This window comes from Dendrobates tinctorius, unplaced genomic scaffold (assembly GCF_039654945.1).
Source record: "Dendrobates tinctorius isolate UK_male_01 unplaced genomic scaffold, ASM3965494v1 ptg000086l, whole genome shotgun sequence".
Lineage (NCBI taxonomy): Eukaryota > Metazoa > Chordata > Amphibia > Anura > Dendrobatidae > Dendrobates > Dendrobates tinctorius.
Genome location: NW_027361754.1, coordinates 37,079,602 through 37,098,755, shown reverse-complemented (window position 1 = coordinate 37,098,755; position 19,154 = coordinate 37,079,602). Strand labels below are relative to the sequence as shown.

The 19,154-nt window shown below is 38.7% G+C and overlaps 1 protein-coding gene across 5 annotated transcripts in view; it reads left to right on the top strand.

Moving 5' to 3' along the window:
- The window catches only part of NCAM1 (neural cell adhesion molecule 1), a 542,627-nt gene that overhangs the window by 499,906 nt on the left and 23,567 nt on the right, over positions 1-19,154 (top strand). Inside the window, exon 17 of one of the 5 annotated variants that reach the window (XM_073585310.1) lies at positions 1,491-2,366. The exons of the other annotated variants lie outside the window; for them this stretch is intronic. Coding sequence (XP_073441411.1) covers positions 1,491-1,570 — 80 coding nt within the window. The 3' untranslated portion in view covers positions 1,571-2,366. Of the gene's footprint in view, positions 1-1,490; positions 2,367-19,154 lie in introns of those variants that run through there. 5 annotated transcript variants of the gene reach the window in all.

Sequence of the window (19,154 nt, the reverse complement as noted above, 5' to 3'; positions counted from 1 at the left end):
ACTCCAAAGTACCGTCCACTAAGGGACTTCCTTGATGGTATCATGTTGTCCACTATCTGTTTCCCAAGTGTAATTTGTCTCTAGAGATGATGAGATGGATTACAGGAAATGCGGGTGGGTCTTTATCTCTAAAGGATGTGGCAACAGATCTTTTTCTATCTACAGGAAGTGGGGCGGGTCTCTGTCTATCTGCAGGAAGTGGGACGGGTCTTTGAGTATCTACATGTAATGGGAATAAGTCTTTGTGTCCATAGGAAGAGGGGAGGTCTTTGGCTATATACAGAAAGTGTCAGTAGGTCTTTGTCTCCACTGGAAGTGGAGCAGGTCTTTGTCCTTCTACTGGATTGGGTGTAGGTTTTTGTCTTTTTACAGGAAGAGGAGGGGGGAGGGTTAATTTATGTTGCTGTTCTCCTGTCTGTCAAACTGCTTACAGGCATAACCGAAATGCGGATTTTCATTTCAGAGCAGGCAAGCAATTGGGCAATGAAAGGAATAATGCATGCTGATAAAATACTGATCGAGAGGAACCAACCACTCAAAGTGGATGGAAATTTACAGAACATAAAAAAAATTAAAACAGTTTCTGGACATATTGGACTAGCAGAATGTTCACCAAAAGCAGTTTAGCATGGGGGATGACGACAGCAAGAATATATTTCTCCACAGGCTTTATATGAAAGGTCATGAACCCTTTAAGTGTTTATAACAAAAAACTGAATTGTCTGAATTGTTTGTTTTATCTACTAGACCAAGATCACTGACTAACAGCTTACTATATAGTATTATTAAAGGGCATATGTAGGTCATAAAGGGGGTTACACCACTTGTAATCTTCTCAGTGCGCCACAACTCTTACTCAGGCGGAGCTGAGCTGTATAAGTATTCCGCGTTTGCCCATTCATCTCATTGTCCACCATGTAATATTAGATTTTCTTTGTACTAAAAGGAAATGGCTTTAAGATACAAAACCTTTAGGACACTGTGGTCTTATTTACTGTGGTTTTTGTTAATGATCAGAGCTGTTCTTGACATTGATGTCTTGCAGGTACTGTAACATCCAAACCGTTCTTTGGGTTGGTTTCTCATATTTATCCTGCCAAGCTTATTTTTACCACTATTTCTTGTTCTTGTGTCTTGCATTTGCCTCCCATGTGAGCACTAATTTGCTGCTAACAGCTTCTGCTTCTTGGCTTGCCTCATTAATTATGCAATTCTTATAACAGCCACCATCTTTTTTTTCTTGTTTGGCTATTGCTGAGTTTTGCTACATTTTTTTCTCTATATTTGTGAACTGTTCATTTTCTTATCTGTTTTCTCTTTCTTTCCTTTTTTCCTTCCTTTCTTTCCTATGATTTCTCCCACCTCCTTCCTCTATCCCCAAATTCTTCCTTGTCTATTATATGTCACTTCAACCACTCCTGGACATCCATTCTTCTACATGCACCAATTACTCTCGCCAACAACCTCTTTCCTTGGAATCATTGCATCAGCAACCAATATCGGGAACTATACTGTGTCATCCATCGCCGCAGCTTTGCTCGCCTTATTTGTGACTATACTTTTCTCATAAACTACTTTTTACTTTGATCCTTTAGATCTTTCTCTCATCTAGAGAGAAGCAACCATTCGAGCAACCCCATATCATGTGTCTTGAGGTTTTATTTTCTGCTTTTTTTGTTTTTTTGGGGGGGATGTTTAAGGAATTTTGGGACAACATTCATTTCTAACTCATAACTTCCACCAAAAGTCATTTATAAACAGGAGGGCGGCTTTAGAAGGTGGAGTTACAGTATCATTGGGTCGAGGTGAATTATAAAGGGCATCATAATCTAAGGGAACGTGAGGAAAACGTCTTGTATATGTTAAACGTTCTAGGGGTTGTCCCATCTGATTCATGGCATACATAGATGTGGATCCTCCTCTGAGAACTTGGCCCTGGGAATGAATTGGTGTTTGCACATGCGTAGCTTTCTCCATACACTTGCATGGGATCTTCACAAATTCACAAGTCCCCTTACTCAGCAAATTTCCGGATCTTCCTTTAAAATGGATGACGAAGCTGCTCACCACGCCTTTTCTTGTGTCACTCATTGGGGATCTGTTCTCAAGGTTCTCCTCCTGCAGGATCCAAAATTTATGGCACGTTAACCTAAATGTCCTAGATTGGAATATTTCCTTTAAACTATGTCACCTCAATTAATTTTTATTAGTTTTTTTAAGAAGCAAAAAGGAAACCTATTAATGCAAATATATGGATGTTTTTAGGGCATTTAACAGGTGTCTTGAAATCCCATTACCATGATTAGTTCTAAATGTATTAAATGTACAGTGAGTAAAAAAGTATTGTCAGCCACCAATTATGCAAGTTCTCCCACTTAAAAAGATGAGAGAGGCCTGCAATTGACATCATTGTTAGACCACAACTATAAGAGTCAAAATGAGAAAACAAACCCAGAAAATCACCTTGTATGATTTGGCAAGATTTATTTAGCAAATTATGATGGAAAATAAGTATTTGATCACCTAAAAACATGAAAGATTTCTGGCTATCACAGACCTGTAACTTCTTCTTTAAGAGGCCCCTCTGTCTTCCACTCATTAGTCATAACCTGTAGTAATGGCCCCTGTTTGAACTTGTTATCAGTATTAAAGACACTTGTCCATAACTTCAAACAGCCACATTCCAAGCTTCACTATGGTGAAGACCAAAGAGCTGTCAAAGGACATCAGAAACAAAATTGTAGCCCTGCACGAGGCTGGGAAGACTGAATCTGCAATAGTTAAGCAGCTTTATGTGATGAAATCAATTGTGGGAACAATAATAAGAAAATAGAAGACATAGTAGACCACTGATAATCTCCCTCGATCTGGAGCTCCATGTAAGATCTCACCCAGTGGGGTCAAAATGATCTCAAGAGCGGTGAGCAAAAATCCCAGAACCACACGGGGGGACCAAGTGAATGACCTGCATAAGGCTGGGACCACCGTAACAAAGGCTACCATCAGTAACGCACTACACTGCCAGGGACTCAGATCCTGCAGTGCCAAACGTGTCTCCCTGCTTAAGCCAGTACATGTCCGGGTCCGTCTGAAGTTTCCTAGAGAGTGTTTGGATTATCCAGAAGAGTATTGGGAGAATGTCATATGGTCTGATGAAACCAAAGTAGAACTGTTTGGTAGAAACAAAACTCGTCGTGTTTGGAGGAGACAGAATGGTGTGTTGCATCCAAAGAACACCATACCTACTGTGAAGCATGGAGGTGGCAACATCATTCTTTGGGGCTGTTTCTCTGCCAAGGGACCAGGACGACTGAAAGAATGAATGGGGCCATGTATAGTGAGATTTTGAGTGCAAACTTCCTTCCATCAGCAAGGGCATTGAAGATGAAACATGGATGGGTCTTTCAGCATGATAATGATCCCAAGCACACCATGAGGGCAATGAAGGAGTGGATTGGTAAGAAGGATATGAAGGTCCTGTAGTGGCCTAGTCGGTCTTCAGATCTCAACCCCATAGAAAACCTTTGGAGGGATTTGAAAGTCTTTGTTGCCCAGCGACAGTCCCAAAATATCACTGCTCTAGAGGAGATCTTCATGGAGGAATGGGCCAACATACCACCAACAGTGTGTGCAAACCTTGTGAAGACTTACAGAAAACGTTTGAGCTCTGTCATTGCCAACAAAGGATATATAACAAAATAATGATATGAACTTTTGTTAATACTTATTTTCCACCATAATTTGCAAAATAAATCTTGCCAAATCAGACAAGGTGATTTTCTGGTTTTGTTTCCTCATTTTGACTCTCAAAGTTGTGGTCTACCTATGATGTCAATTACAGGCCTCTCATCTTTTTAAGTGGGAGAACTTGCACAATTGGTGGCTGACTAAATACTTTTTCCCCACTGTATATTCTGATCATGGTGATGTTTAAAGGGGATTGTCAATCATTAAAAAATAGTCTATATATACTTTTGTTTTTAAGAGTCATCCCTTCCCTTTTTTATAAGCAATTGTTTATGGGCTCGAAGGTTATCCTGATGAATAGAGCCATCTCGGGTGGGATTAAAGTAGACCTTTTTTCTAATCCTGGTCAACTCTTTGAATGCATTATTGTATGTTATGTATTCGGTCTTATGTTGGAAGTCAAGGAAAATTAATCATTAATATTCATAAATTGTTCATTATAAGTTTAAATTTGATATGGAGTGGAATCTCTTAAAAAGATACATAATCAAAGCACACACCATCACTTGGCCAATTAGGAGCAACAATTTTTTGGAAAGTGCCATCTTTTCTTTCTGAACATAGAAATAGTCTTAAATATTTTTTCTAATAGTTTCAATTCAGCATTGCATATTTTGCATGGACAAATCGCACTTAAACTGTGCGGAGCCCAATTCAACTGTGGAATGCTAATCGCTTGATGCCACGGTGGCCTCGTGAGGGTTTGTTTTAGCCTGTGAAAAATGTATGAAAATAATTAGTTGCATCATACAATAGTTCCCTGTTAAAGCTTTCATCCATAGAAATATTGCTCACCCATAATGGGAAACTAACATGACTTTGTATAGAAGTAAAAACAAAGCTTAATCTCCTGATAGATGATGCTCAGGTTCCTTCAGTTCGGTGTCCTCGAGTAGATAGTAGACATAGAAAAAAAGGACTGTAATCCAGCAACATGGAAAAATGAAAAATTTAAATTTTATTCAAAAGTTTCCATAAAAAGAAGATTAAAAGGAGGAATGAAAAAGAAAAAGCATATTTAAACCTTACACATTTCGGACTCTGAACAAGTCCTTGCTTATATGGAAACTTTTGAATAAAATTTTAAATTTTCCTTTGTGCTGGATTACAATCCTTTTATTTCTATGTTTACATGACTTTGTGCTCCTCATGGGACTACTCCTTCTACATAATAGCACATCAGCAAAAGTTGCATTGGAAACCTTGGCTGGACCTGTACCTTTGAGGATGAAGCTTCAGCTCTACTGACCAATTAAGGGTTATTCACAACATTTAAAGTGGGCAGTGGATAACTTTGTGATTGATGGAGGAAATGTCCTCCACTGCTGTCTTAAGTAGTCTGATGAACAGTAAATAGAGATATGGTTCACATGCATTTCAGAGGCGTTTCTTAGGGTTGGTGATCACGTTTAATCTAAGGTATCTCCCACCATAGCAAAAAATACATTAATTTGTGTTACAGCCTTGTCTTATTATTCTCATCAATCATGTCAATATAATTCAGGCTAGTTGGAAAGAAACTTTGCCAATTACTGATGTGGAACAGTTAAACTGGTAATCCTCTTGTGAAATCATTTTGGCCCATTACTTTTTAGCTTTCTTGATGTTCCTCTGACTCCATCACCAAGATCTGGCTCGTGCAAATTGAGGCGTACTGACCTCGTCCTCAACTACACATGTGCTGGATCCCATCAAAGTTGGCTAATGATGAAGTATCCCCAAGTCAGGAAGTTTAAAAAATATCGCTTTGGCCAAGTATTGGGGGGTAAAAGGTCGATATAGGATTTCCTGTAAGATGGAAAGACTGAAGATAGAAATCTAGTTTACATGTAGATATTCCACCCCCTGGCGTGATCACAGCAAAGTAACATTTTTGGGCTGACCCAAAGCTGTTTCCTTTTAAAATATTTAATTAAAGTGCTAGAAAACAATTAAGAAGAATCATCTGTCAAGCAAGGAAACTTTCAGTAGCTGAAAGTGTTTCTTGTAAAAAAAAAAAAGGGACAATAATGGGGGCTAACAACCTCCCATGTCAGTGAATAGAAGGTTGCTATGCATTTGTTTTGTCATTAAAAGAGGTTTGTGCTTTTAGAAAAGTGATCCCCAAACTTTAGCTGTAATGTACAATAACAAAGCCAGATTGTAGTTCCCTTGCCAATTTTAGCACAGACTCTACTTTGCTGTTCCTGTCTCTATTTATTGGCTAATGTTGCGACTACAGTAAGCATCATCACTGACTGCTGCAGCTAATCACTGAGCTCAGTGACCTTAGCACTGTAAAAACAGCATAAGCCAAAATACAAAAAACTGGATTAGCAGCAGGGGGGCGTCACTGGACCTGATGAGGTGAGTACTATCTGACTTTGATATTTTACATTACAGCAAACATCCGAGCATCAGTTTTCAAACAGTGTGAAACCCCTTTAAGAAAAGCAGCACAGTTTGTGTGTTTTCTAGGTTTAGAAAAAAAAGTTAACTTTTTTTTTTCTGCAAAAAACTAGTGCCATGCCTGTCTATTGTATTGTCAAGTATTTCAGATCAACTTCATTTATTTGAATACGGATTAACTGCAATACCAAACACAGCCCATGGACAAGCATGGCATTGTTTCTTAAAAAAAAAAAAAGAATAAAGTACTTTTTTAATTATCTTGTCACTCCTCTATAATTTTAAGAGCTTAATTTATTTTAGCGACTAATTTTACTTTGATGTTGATTATTTGCACATTCAGTATCATAACAACTTCGTAAAGGGGACCTTTCAGGGAAATTTGACTACTGAAATTAGAGGTTTCACTGTGCAAGCTGTAGAACAATAATAAAAATGATACCTGTATTGTAGTAATGTGATGTGCCAGAGCTGAGAAATCAAGTTTTAAAGCCACATGCAAATTAATCTGGAAGTGCAAATTGAGTGTGTTTAAGCAGTCAGATTATATTGACATGTCTCCACATGCAAATTAGCACTTCCAGGATAATTTTCTTGTGCTTTTAAAGCTTATTTTCTCAGCACTGGCACATTGGATTACTATAAGACTGGTATAATTTTTGTTATAGTACTATGACCTATACAGCCAGTTTAATAAGTTAAATTGTCGTAATGGGTTCCTTTTAAGTATTTAACTCTATAGTTTACTTTCATACTTGTTAAAAAGGAAGTCAGTACGTAAGATGTAACACTAATTTTCACTATACGATGAGTGAATACATTAGGAACCAGTAAAATCTCTGAGCCAAGTTAATCTAAATATTCATGAATAATGTACCACTAGTGCCTGATGACTCACAAGTGTTACTGGTTTCTGGTACGTTCACTCTTATAAAATATCGAGATAAAAGTTGCTCCAAATTGTAAATTTCTACTACAACGAAGACTTCTACCAAGATGATTAGACATAGTAGACTTCTACCATTGCGTGTATACATAGTAGACTTCTACCAATTTTTGTATATATAGTATACTTCCACCAGGACAAGTAGACACAACAGACTTCTACCAAGATATGTAGGCATAGTAGACGTCTACCAATGCTTGTGTATATATAGTAGATTTGTACCAGGAAAAGTCAACATAACAGACTTCTACCAAGATGTGTAGGCATAGCAGAGTTTGTACCAATGTGTGTATATATAAAGTAGTAGACTTCTACCACAACAAATCGACATAACAAACTTATACCAAGACATGTATGCATAGTAGACTTCTACCAGTGCAAGTATAGATTGTAGTCTTATACCAGGACAAATCTAAATAACAGACTTCTACCAAGACATGTAGGCATAGTAGATTTCTACCATTGCAAGTATAGATAGTAGACTTCTACTTAGATGTGTAGTCATAGTAGACTTCTACCAGTGCATGTACACATAGTAGACTTCTACAAATATGTGTAGATATAGCAGACTAATACAAAGATATCTAGACATAGTAGACTACTACCAATGCATGTACACATAGCAGACTTCTACCAATAAGTGTAGACGTATTCCAACACATGTAGACTTGTAAACTTCTATGAGCATAGGTAGAGATAGTAAACTTCTACCAAGACACAAAGGCATAGTAAACTTCCAACAATGCATTTACACATCATAGACTTCTACAAATAGATAGATCACACTTTTTCCAATACATGTAGGCATAGTAGATTTCTACCAATGTGTTTACAAAAAAGTAGACTTCCACCAATAGATATAGTAGACTTCTTCCAATGCGTGTAGAGTACACTTTTACCAATGCGTTTACACATAGTGGACTTCTACCAATGGACATAAACCTCTTCCAATATGTTAGACACAGTAGACTTCTACCATTGAATTTATACATAGTAGACTTCTACCAATGAACATAATAGACTTCTTCCAGTAAGTGTAGACATAGTAGACTTCTACTAATAGATATAGTAGACTTCCAATAGGTGTGGTTATACAGGGAGTGCGGTAAGTATTCAGACCCCTTTAAATTTTTCACTCTTTGTTTCAGTGCATCCATTTGGTAAATTCAAAAAAGTTCATTTTTTTATCATTAATATACACTGCACCCCATCTTAACTGAAAAAAAACAAATGTAGACTTCTTGCAAATTTATTAAAAAAGAAAAAGTGAAATATCATATGGTCATAAGTATTCAAACCCTTTGCTCAGTATGTAGAAACACCCTTTTGAGCTAGTACAGCCATAAGTCTTCTTGGGAATGATGCAACAAGTTTTTCACATCTGGATTTGGGGATCCTCTGCCATTCTTCCTTTCAGATCTTCTCCAGTTCTATCAGGTTGGATGGTGAACAGCCATTTTCAGGTCTCCAGAGATGCACAACTGGGTTTAGGTCAGGGCTCTGGCTGGGCCAGTCAAGAATGGTCACAGAGTTGTTCTGAAGCCACTCCTTTGTTATTTTAGCTGTGTGCTTAGGGTCATTGTCTTGTTGGAAGGTTCTTCTGAGGTCTAGAACACTCTGGAAGATGTTTTCATCCAGGATTTCTCTGTACTTGGCCGCATTCATATTTCTTTCAATTGCAACCAGTCCTGTCCCTGCAGCTAAAACTACCCCCATAGCATGATGCGGCCACCACCATGTTTAACTGTTGGGATTGTATTGGGCAGGTGATGACCAGTGTATATACCCTAATGAGAACAAATAAGTAAAAAAGCAAGTGCATTAAATAATTAACATAGGGTACTTGATAAACACTGTTTTGATTAAAAAAAGTATAAAGCTGTCCCACCACGGCAAGGTGTACCCATTTGAGACAGTAACTACACTAACAGTAAAATCTACCTAGTGTGAATAGTGGCAGAGAGCCTCCGGGTCCCAAACGGACACCCAGCTTAAGAGGGACTATAAGTGAACTACACAGTTCAGTAGAAAGGAGGCCACTCTCTATTTGTACTGAGTACAAAAATACTGAAGAGAAACAAAAAACTGAACTGGAGTAGACTTGAGTGATATGCATGAGTGGCCATAAAAGCAAGCAAAACCAAAGGAAAAAACAATATGTGTATATAGGATACTTGGTAAACACTGTTTTGATCAAAAAAGTATAAAGCTGTCCCACCACGGCAAGGTGTACCCATTTGAGACAGTAACTACACTAACGTTAAAAAATAGTGGCAGAGAGTCTCAGGATCCCAAACGGACACCCAGTTCAGTTTTTTGTTTTTCTCCAGTATTTTTGTATTCATTTTTTACTTATTTATTTTCATTAGGGTATATACACATATTGTTTTTCCTTTGGTTTTTCTTGCTTTTATGGCCAGTGTGAACATGCTTTTACATCATGCATGTCATTCAAGTCTACTCCAGTTCAGTTTTTTTTTGTTTTTCTTCAGTATTTTTGTATTCAGTACAAAGAGGGTGTGGCCTCCTTTCTACTGAACTGTGTAGCTTACCTATAAGTGGGACCTGTAGTGGGACAGCTTTATACTTTTTTGATCAAAACAGTGTTTACCAAGTACCCTATGTTAATTATTTAATGCACTTGCTTTTTTACTTATTTATTTTCATTAGGGTATATACACATATTGTTTTTTCCTTTGGTTTTGCTTGCTTTTATGGCCAGTGTGAACATGCTTTTACATCATGCATGTCATTTTCATTAGGGTATATACACATATTGTTTTTCTACTGAACTGTGTAGTTCACTTATAGTCCCTCTTAAGCTGGGTGTACGTTTGGGACCCGGAGACTCTCTGCCACTGTTCACACTAGGTAGGTTTTACTGTTAGTGTAGTTACTGTCTCAAATGGGTACACCTTGCCGTAATGGGACAGCTTTATACTTTTTTGATCAAAACAGTGTTTACCAAGTACCCTATGTTAATTATTTAATGCACTTGCTTTTTTACTTATTTATTTTCATTAGGGTATATACACATATTGTTTTTCTACTGAACTGTGTAGTTCACTTATAGTCCCTCTTAAGCTGGGTGTACGTTTGGGACCCGGAGACTCTCTGCCACTGTTCACACTAGGTAGGTTTTACTGTTAGTGTAGTTACTGTCTCAAATGGGTACACCTTGCCGTAGTGGGACAGCTTTATACTTTTTTGATCAAAACAGTGTTTACCAAGTACCCTATGTTAATTATTTAATGCACTTGCTTTTTTACTTATTTATTTTCATTAGGGTATACACATATTGTTTTTTCCTTTGATTTTGCTTGCTTTTATGGCCAGTGTGAACATGCTTTTACATCATGCATGTCATTCAAATCTACTCCAGTTCAGTTTTTTGTTTTTGTTTTTCTTCAGGTGATGAGCAGTGCCTGGTTTTCTCCACACATACCACTTAGATGTATCACCGAAAAGTTCTATCTTTGTCTTATCAGACCAGAGAATCTTATTTCTCATAGTCTGGGAGTCCTTCATGTGTTTTTATAGCAAACTCTATGTGGGCTTTCATACTGTATGTCTGGCACTAAGGAGAGGCTTCCTTCGGGCCACTCTGCCATAAAGGCCCAACTGGTGGAGGGCTGCAGTGATAGTTGACTTTGTGGAACTTTTTTCCATCTCCCTGCTGCATCTGTCGAGCTCAGCCACAGTGATCGTGGGGTTCTTCTTTACCTCTCTCACCAAGGCTCTTCTCCAACGATTGCTCAGTTTGGCTGGATGGCCAGGTTTAGGAAGACTTCTGGTGGTCCCAAACTTCTTCTATTTAAGGATTATGGAGGCCACTGTGTTCTTAGGAACCTTGAGTACTACAGAAATTCTTTTGTAACCTTGGCCAGATCTGTGCCTTGCCACAATTCTGTCTCAGCTCCTTGGCCAGTTCCTTTGACCTCATGATTCTCATTTGGTCTGACATGCACTGTGAGCTGTGAGGTCTTATATAGACAGGTGTGTGCCTTTACAAATCAAGTCCTATCAGTTTAATTAAACACAGTTGGATTCTAATGAAGGAGTAGAACTATCTCAAGGAGGATCACAAGGAAATGGACAGCATGTGACTTAAATATGAGCATCTGAACAAAGGGTCTGAATACTTAAGACCATGTGATATTTCGGTTTTTCTTTTTTAATAAATTTGCAAAAATTTCTACATTTCTTTTTTTTTTTTTTTCTGTCAAGATGGGGTGCACAGTGTACATTAACGAGAAAAAAAATAACTTTTTTAATTTCCCAAATGGCTGCAATGGAACAGAGTGAAAAATTTAAAGAGGTCTGAATACTTTCTATACCCACAGTAGTACACTTTTACCAATGTGTTTACACATAGCAGACTTCTATCAATAGGCATAGTTTTTCCAATTCACGCACACATAGTAGACTTCTAGCAATAGGTTTCAGGCTACACCAAGCACATTTCCTACCCCAAGCCCGTATTGTGCCAATTTTCAGGGTCCCAGGGAACTATTATTTTTGTAGACTTTCAGATTTATATAGACAAACGATAAAAAGCAACAATTATAGAAAAACAGTGAAACCATTATTCATGTAATTTAAATCGACATGATATTGTGTAATTACAGTTACAGTCGTGGCCAAAAGTATTGACACCCCTGCAATTCTGTCAGATAATACTCAGTTTCTTCCTGAAAATGATTGCAAACACAAATTCTTTGGTATTATTATCTTCATTTAATTTGTCTTAAAGGTTGTGCAACATAGTATTAGGCTGAGGGTGCCAATACTTTTGTCTGGCCCATTTTTGGAGTTTTGTGTGAAATGATCAATGTTTTGCTTTTTGCTTCATTCTCTTTTGTGTTTTTTCATTTAAGACAAATTAAATGAAGATAATAATACCAAAGAATTTGTGTTGGCAATCATCTTCAGGAAGAAACTGAGTATTATCTGACAGAATTGCAGGGGTGTCAATACTTCTGGCCACAACTGTAGATCCATGTATATTTGGACAGAGACAACATTTTTCTAATTTTGGTTCTAGACATTACCACAATGAATTTTAAACAAAACAATTCAGATGCAGTTGAAGTTCAGACTTTCAGCTTTCATTTGAGGGTATCCACATTAAAATTGGATGAAGGGTTTAGGAGTTTCAGCTCCTTAACATGTGCCACCCTGCTTTTAAAGGGACCAAAAGTAATTAGACAATTGACTCCAAGGCTATTTCATGGACAGGTGTGGGCAATCCCTTCGTTATGTTATTCTCAATTAAGCAGATAAAAGGCCTGGAGTTGATTTGAGGTGTGGTACTTGCATTTGGAAGGTTTTGCTGTCAAGGAAACATCCGCCAAAGGAGCTCTCCATGCAGGTGAAACAAGCCATCCTTAAGCTGCAAAAACAGAAAAAACCCATCCAAGAAATTGCTACAACATTAGGAGTGGCAAAATCTACGGTTTGGTACATCCTGAGAAAGAAAGAAAGCACTGGTGAACTCATCAATGCAAAAAGACCTGGGTGTCCATGGAAGACAACAGTGGTGGATGATCGCAGAATAATCTCCATGGTGAAGAGAAACCCCTTCACAACAGACAACCAAGTGAACAACACTCTCCAGGAGGTAGGCGTATCAATATCCAAATCTACCATAAAGCGAAGACTGCATGAAAGTAAATACAGAGTGTTCACTGCACGGTGCAAGCCACTCATAAGCATCAAGAATTAAAAGGCTAGACTGGACTTTGCTAAAAAACATCTAAAAAAGCCAGCACAGTTATGGAAGAACATTCTTTGGACAGATGAAACCAAGATCAACCTCTACCAGAATGATGGCAAGAGAAAAGTATGGCGAAGGCGTGGTACAGCTCATGATCCAAAGCATACCACATCATCTGTAAAATACGGCGGAGGCAGTGTGATGGCTTGGGCATGCATGGCTGCCAGTGGCACTGGGTCACTAGTGTTTATTGATGATGTGAGACAGGACAGAAGCAGCCGAATGAATTCTGAGGTATTCAGAGCCATACTGTGTGCTCAGATCCAGCCAAATGCAACCAAACTGATTGGTCGTCGTTTCATACTACAGATGGACAATGACCCAAAACATAAAGCTAAAGCAACCCAGGAGTTTATTAAAGCAAAGAAGTGGAATATTCTTGGATGGCCAAGTCAGTCACCTGATCTCAACCCAATTGAGCATGCATTTCACTTGTTAAAGACTAAACTTCAGACAGAAAGGCCCACAAACAAACAGCAACTGAAAACCACCGCAGTGAAGGCCTGGCAGAGCATCAAAAAGGAGGAAACACAGCGTCTGGTGATGTCCATGAGTTCAAGACATCAGGCAGTCATTGCCAACAAAGGGTTTTCAACCAAGTACTAGAAATGAACATTTTATTTACAATTATTTAATCTGTCCAATTACTTTTGGTCCCTTTAAAAAACAGGGTGGCACATGTTAAGCAGCTGAAACTCCTAAACCCTTCATCCAATTTTAATGTGGCTACCCTCAAATGAAAGCTGAAAGTCTGAACTTCAACTGCATCTGAATTGTTTTGTTTAAAATTCATTGTGGTAATGTTTAGAACCAAAATTAGAAAAATGTTGTCTCTGTCCAAATATATATGGACCTAACTGTATACTGATTATCTGGTAAAAGTTTCCTCATTTCTGAAATTTTTGTCAGTTACTATCTGTTACACCTTAAAAAAAAAAGTTTCATGACATTTATGCAAATGTTTAACCAAAGAGATTGATAAATCTCATACGCTTACCGTTATTTTGTTGACCATGTTATTGTCTTACAGTTGAGCAAATTTATTCACAGACCCTGGTCCAGTTGTCAGTAGCCACATTGGTAATATATGGCCACCGGACCATATCCTTAAAAACTACTTCTTACCTACTGTAGACACTACTGATTAGTAAGCTTATCAAGAAATCACATGCATGCATTGAACCGCCATAAAGATATTGCAAAGGCCTGCTTATCAGAAGAGGGATCAGAAATAATAGCAGGCAGGAGGAGGTTCTCAGTGCTCTGGTTCGGCATCCACAGACTACTGATGTGGCTGCTTGACCAGAGTCTTTCAAATCTAAGGCAGAAATGTAAGGCAGGAAAACTTTTTTAAGAGATTATATAGCCATTCTAATATGAATTTTCATAGTACATGTACCAGGTTCATCAGGTCTAAAATGACATGTTCAACCTATCTGTTGAAGTTAAAGGGAACTTGTCATATTGTACACATATCCCTATCCGTGGACAGCATGGTAAAGAGTAGGGGGACCTTAACGGAATGATGTATAGTTTTTTGGAAAAAGACTCAGTAAAACTTGTATTTTATGCATTAAAACTCTGCTCCTTTATGCTTATTAGTCTAGTGGGCGGTTCTGTTTTGTGATTACTCTCCCTCTACAGTCATATGAGGTGATCTGTGACTCACTGATTAGGACCGCCCACTGGATTCCTAGAAGGCGCAGAGAACTAAATGAATAAGTAAGTTTCTTTAAGTCTTTTTTTCAACCAAAACTATGTATCAATCTGTTGAGATCCACTTGCTCTATGACATGCTGTCTGCAGAATATATATCACTTTAAATGTGACACGTTTCCTTTAAAATGGATTGAAATTAAGTTGCTGCTGACTTTCGTGAATCATGTCATGCAGGCCGGGGTGTAGATAAGAAGACCCCAAACTTTTTTCTAGTTTATGAATGTCTTTCATTGTAGTGGGGAGCAACATTGAACAAAAAGAAAAGAATGGATAAATGAGTACAATACCAATCAAATTAGCGTTTTAGGGATTAGGATATTTATGCAGTTTTGCCATATTGGAGCCCTTAACCCCTTCATGACCGCCAATACGTATTTTTACTGACCTGAGATATAAGGGAATATCATCCCCATACCGGTGACAATCCAGCAGCTGTCGGCTGTCCACTATATCTGACAGCTTGCTGTATCACAAATGATCGGTGTTGGCACCATCCATATCTGTTTAACACCTTAGTTGCTGCTGTCAAAAGTGACTACATCAAATAAATGGTTAATAGATTTTGGAGGCTTGCACTTTAATCTAATTGACACACCGAGATCATGATTGTGTGGTCCTGATGTTTGCCATAGCAGTTCATGGCCAAATAGCGGCCTTAAGGTACTGTCACACGTAAGGCCCCGTCACACTAAGCGACTTACCAGCGATCCCGGCACCGATATCAAGGCAGGATCGCTAGTAAGTCGCTATGTGATCGCTGGTGAGCTGTCACACAGACATCTTCACCAACGATCAGCACAGCGATGCCGAGCGCCCGGCATCGCTGGCCATCACTGTAAAAAATAGAATCAAAATAAAAAATATTGTTAGTCTCACCTTCCGACGTCCCGTTCAGCCATCCTGCCTCTCTCCACGCTCCGGTCCCAGTGATCCTTTGCGAGAATGACCGCGAGATGTCACGGTCTCGAGGGATAACAAAGTCTCGCGGTCATTCGTGCAAAGGATCACTGGGACCGGAGCGTGGAGAGAGGCAGGATGGCTGAACGGGACGTCGGAAGGTGAGAATAACTATATTTTTTATTTTTTTTATTATTTTTTACACCTGATCGCTGGTCTCCCGCCTGTCACACACAGCGATGCGTGCTGGCCAGCGGGAGACCAGCGACCAAAGAAATGTCCAGAGGTTTCTTGCAGCGATCAGCCATACCGGCAGGGGGGCCGCTCGCTGATCACTGTCACACACAGCGATCTCGCTGGTGAGATCGCTGTTACGTCACAAAAGTTGTGACTCAGCAGCGATCTCACTACCGAGATCGCTTAGTGTGACGGGGCCTTTAGCGATGTACCAGCGATCCCGACCAGCGATATGACGCGGTCAGGATCGCTGGTACATCGCTAAGTGGTCGCTAGTGAGCTGCCACACAGGCAGATCTCACCAGCGACATCGCTGGGGACGGGGGTCGCTACTTACCTGTCACCCTAGGCGATCCTGCGTCTTCCCGCCCAGCTCCACGCTCGTCGCTCGTCTCTCCACAGGAAGCGCCGCAGGAAGCTGACGACGAGAAACAGTCCTGGACGTTCTCGCGCGATCAGTGATAACCAGCGGGGGAGCGGGTCGTAGGTAAGTATCAGACACAGCAATGTCGCTAGCAATATCGCTATATCGTCACAAGTTATAGCGATATTGCTAGCGATATCGCTTAGTGTGACGGTACCTTTAGAGTCTGCCGGCTACAGCAGCCAGTTCAGAAGTTAGTGACATTTAGGTGGTAAACAAACACTTTCATTCCGGCTATACCATTTTGAATTAATTCCTGAAAATCACCTGAAGGGTTAATAAACTACCTGACAGCAGTTTTCAATATGTCAGTGGGTGCAGTTTTTAAAATGGTATCATGTTTGGGGTTTTCCAATATATAGCACCTCTAAAGTCACCTCAAACTTGGATAGGTCCCTCAAAAAAATAACTTTTGTAAATTTCCTGAAAAATGAAAAATTATTGCTACATTTTTAATCCTCCTAAATTATTGCTACATTTTTAAACCTCCTAAAGGGCTAACAAAATAAATTAGCGTTTTAAAAATGGTGCTGATGTAAAGCAGGCATGAGGGAAATGATATTTATTAATGTTTTTTCTGTGGAATAACCATCTGGATTAAAGGGATAATCATTCAAAGTTTGAAAATTGCAATTTTTTTTTACATTTTTGTCAAGTTTCTGGTATTTTTTTTATAAATACAAAATGTATCTATCTAAATTTACCACTATCATAAATTATAATGTGCCACGAAAAAACAGTCTCAAAATCACTGGGATTTGTTGAAGCATTCCAGAGTTATGACCACATAAAGTGACATTGGTCAGACTTTAAAAAATTGGCCTGGTCATGAAGGGGTTAACATTTTCTAGAACTATTGTTATAATTTAGCTTCAGTGCTGATCAACAAACCCAACAACCATAACAACGACATTAAGGTTACCCGATTCTTCGCATTTGTGAACTTTAGGGATGACGAGGTTCCGTTCTTGGTAAGGTTTCTGGAAGTTTTTATCATGACTGACCCCTGCCCATTAATAACACATATTAACCCTTGTACTATTGTATGAACAATGTCATATTTGATGTTTATGCATATCAACGATATGGTCTTCTAAAAGAATGAACTCCAGTACACCCTTTTTTTTTCACGGCTTCAAATTTCTGTAAGGATATGCATTGCATATGACTCTCCCGGCTTCACCCTCTACACGTTCTCTCTACTTCTCTGAATCTCGGCTTGTCCATTCTCTGGCTTTCTGAATGGATTTGTCTGTGAGTGACATTTTATAAAAAAGTAAAAAAAAAGAATGGATGGAGCATGTATGTGCAAGCGTTGAACAAAGCCAAAAGCCATATACTTGTATCTCTTGTACAGTTAATTTCACTGGTGGAGAATTTCCTATTAATAAAATTCTAGAAAAAAAAAAGATAAGGAGTGTGGAACTTTATTTTTGGGTGTTATGGATAATGTGGAGTCTGTCTGCAAAAATACTCTGATGTCCCGTAGAATAGAATTTCTCATTCCCAGCTTGAGCGAAATTTACGGCTACGAAAAATTGTACCTGGAAGATCATCCCGCTGTTTCCTTTTTCAGCTAAAGTGGTTTCCTACTGTAAAAACAAAATCATGTGAGTACACGATGAAAGAACGCGAGCCTGAATATAGGCAGGATTGTCGAGTACTTTACTCATGGCAGAATATGTTCTAAGACAAGGCGACAACTTTTACTCCACTATGTGTCCACATATATTACTAATGGAGCCAAGGTCTTTAGGTCATTTCTATATGGTTAAAGTTGGAATATACCGTACGTCACTCTGTAGGAAAATATGGTACCTGTATAAAAAAAAAACACTTCATGAACAATTAAAGAGGTTGTCCACTACTTTTTCATTGATGATCAGTCCTTAGGATAGTGAAAAAATGGATAGACAACGCTCTGATTCTGTGTGGTGCTCAAGTAAGGGTTCCACTCCTTATGAGTAATAATGCAAAATACTCGGCACTCAAAATTTATCAGACAAGATGCTTTTATTTATAAATCAATCCATCAAAAGTGTCGAAATGTCACACTTTTGATGGATTGCATTATAAAGTAGAAGCATCTTCTCTGATAAATTTTGAGTGCCGAGTACTTTGCATCCCTTAGAATAGGTCATTAGGATAGGTCATCAGTGTCTGATCAGTCAGGGTCTGACAACAGCATCCGCCCCGATCAGCTGTTCTTGGTGTCAGCCAGAACTGATCGATAGCGGAGTTGATCTGCTCTCTGATAGTGGCCGTGGCAGGGTACTGCACATTCGGCTCCTATTCAAATCAATAGGTCATCAATGAAAAAGTAGTGGACAGCTTCTTTAAGGAAAGGTCCGGCACTCTTAATGATGCAAGAAAGTGTGATTTTAATAGGTATAGCAATTCATGTAAAAAAATGATGTTTTGGGCAACAAAATATCAACATAGAGAAAATAGAGAAAAAAAATATAAAGGGCTAAATTACAATTCCGAACATGTAACAAAATTGGGAACTGTAATTTAGCCTTTTTTCTTATTAAAGTAACACTTTCTTGCATCATTGAGTGCCAGATTTTTCCTTATTCATTACTTTATGGAGCGGGCTCAAGAGCTGAGCCCCCTCCATGGAGTGCAGGTAGTGACTGTGTTAGGCCTTCTTATTTAGTGTGCAAAATATGCAAATTTAGACGGTCTTTACAAGGGGGAGTTTCTCAGAGGGTAATTATGTAGTGTTGTAAACACAAGCCCCAGAGGAACCTGTAATGACCAAATATATTAGCATCAAATAAAAAGGCCAATATCTCTGGAACTCTAAGGAGCATTTTAAAAAATAAAATAACTAAGAGGAGCAGCGGGAATAAATGAGAGCAAACACTGGCCACTTTTATATCATGATAGGTCCACATAAGAAACATTTTTTATCTAGTGTGCTTTACAGTCTTCAGCTTTTCTTTACAGACCTGAGAGCAGAACTTGGCCCTCACACATTGCCTTCCTATAAAATATACTTTTTTATTAAATATATA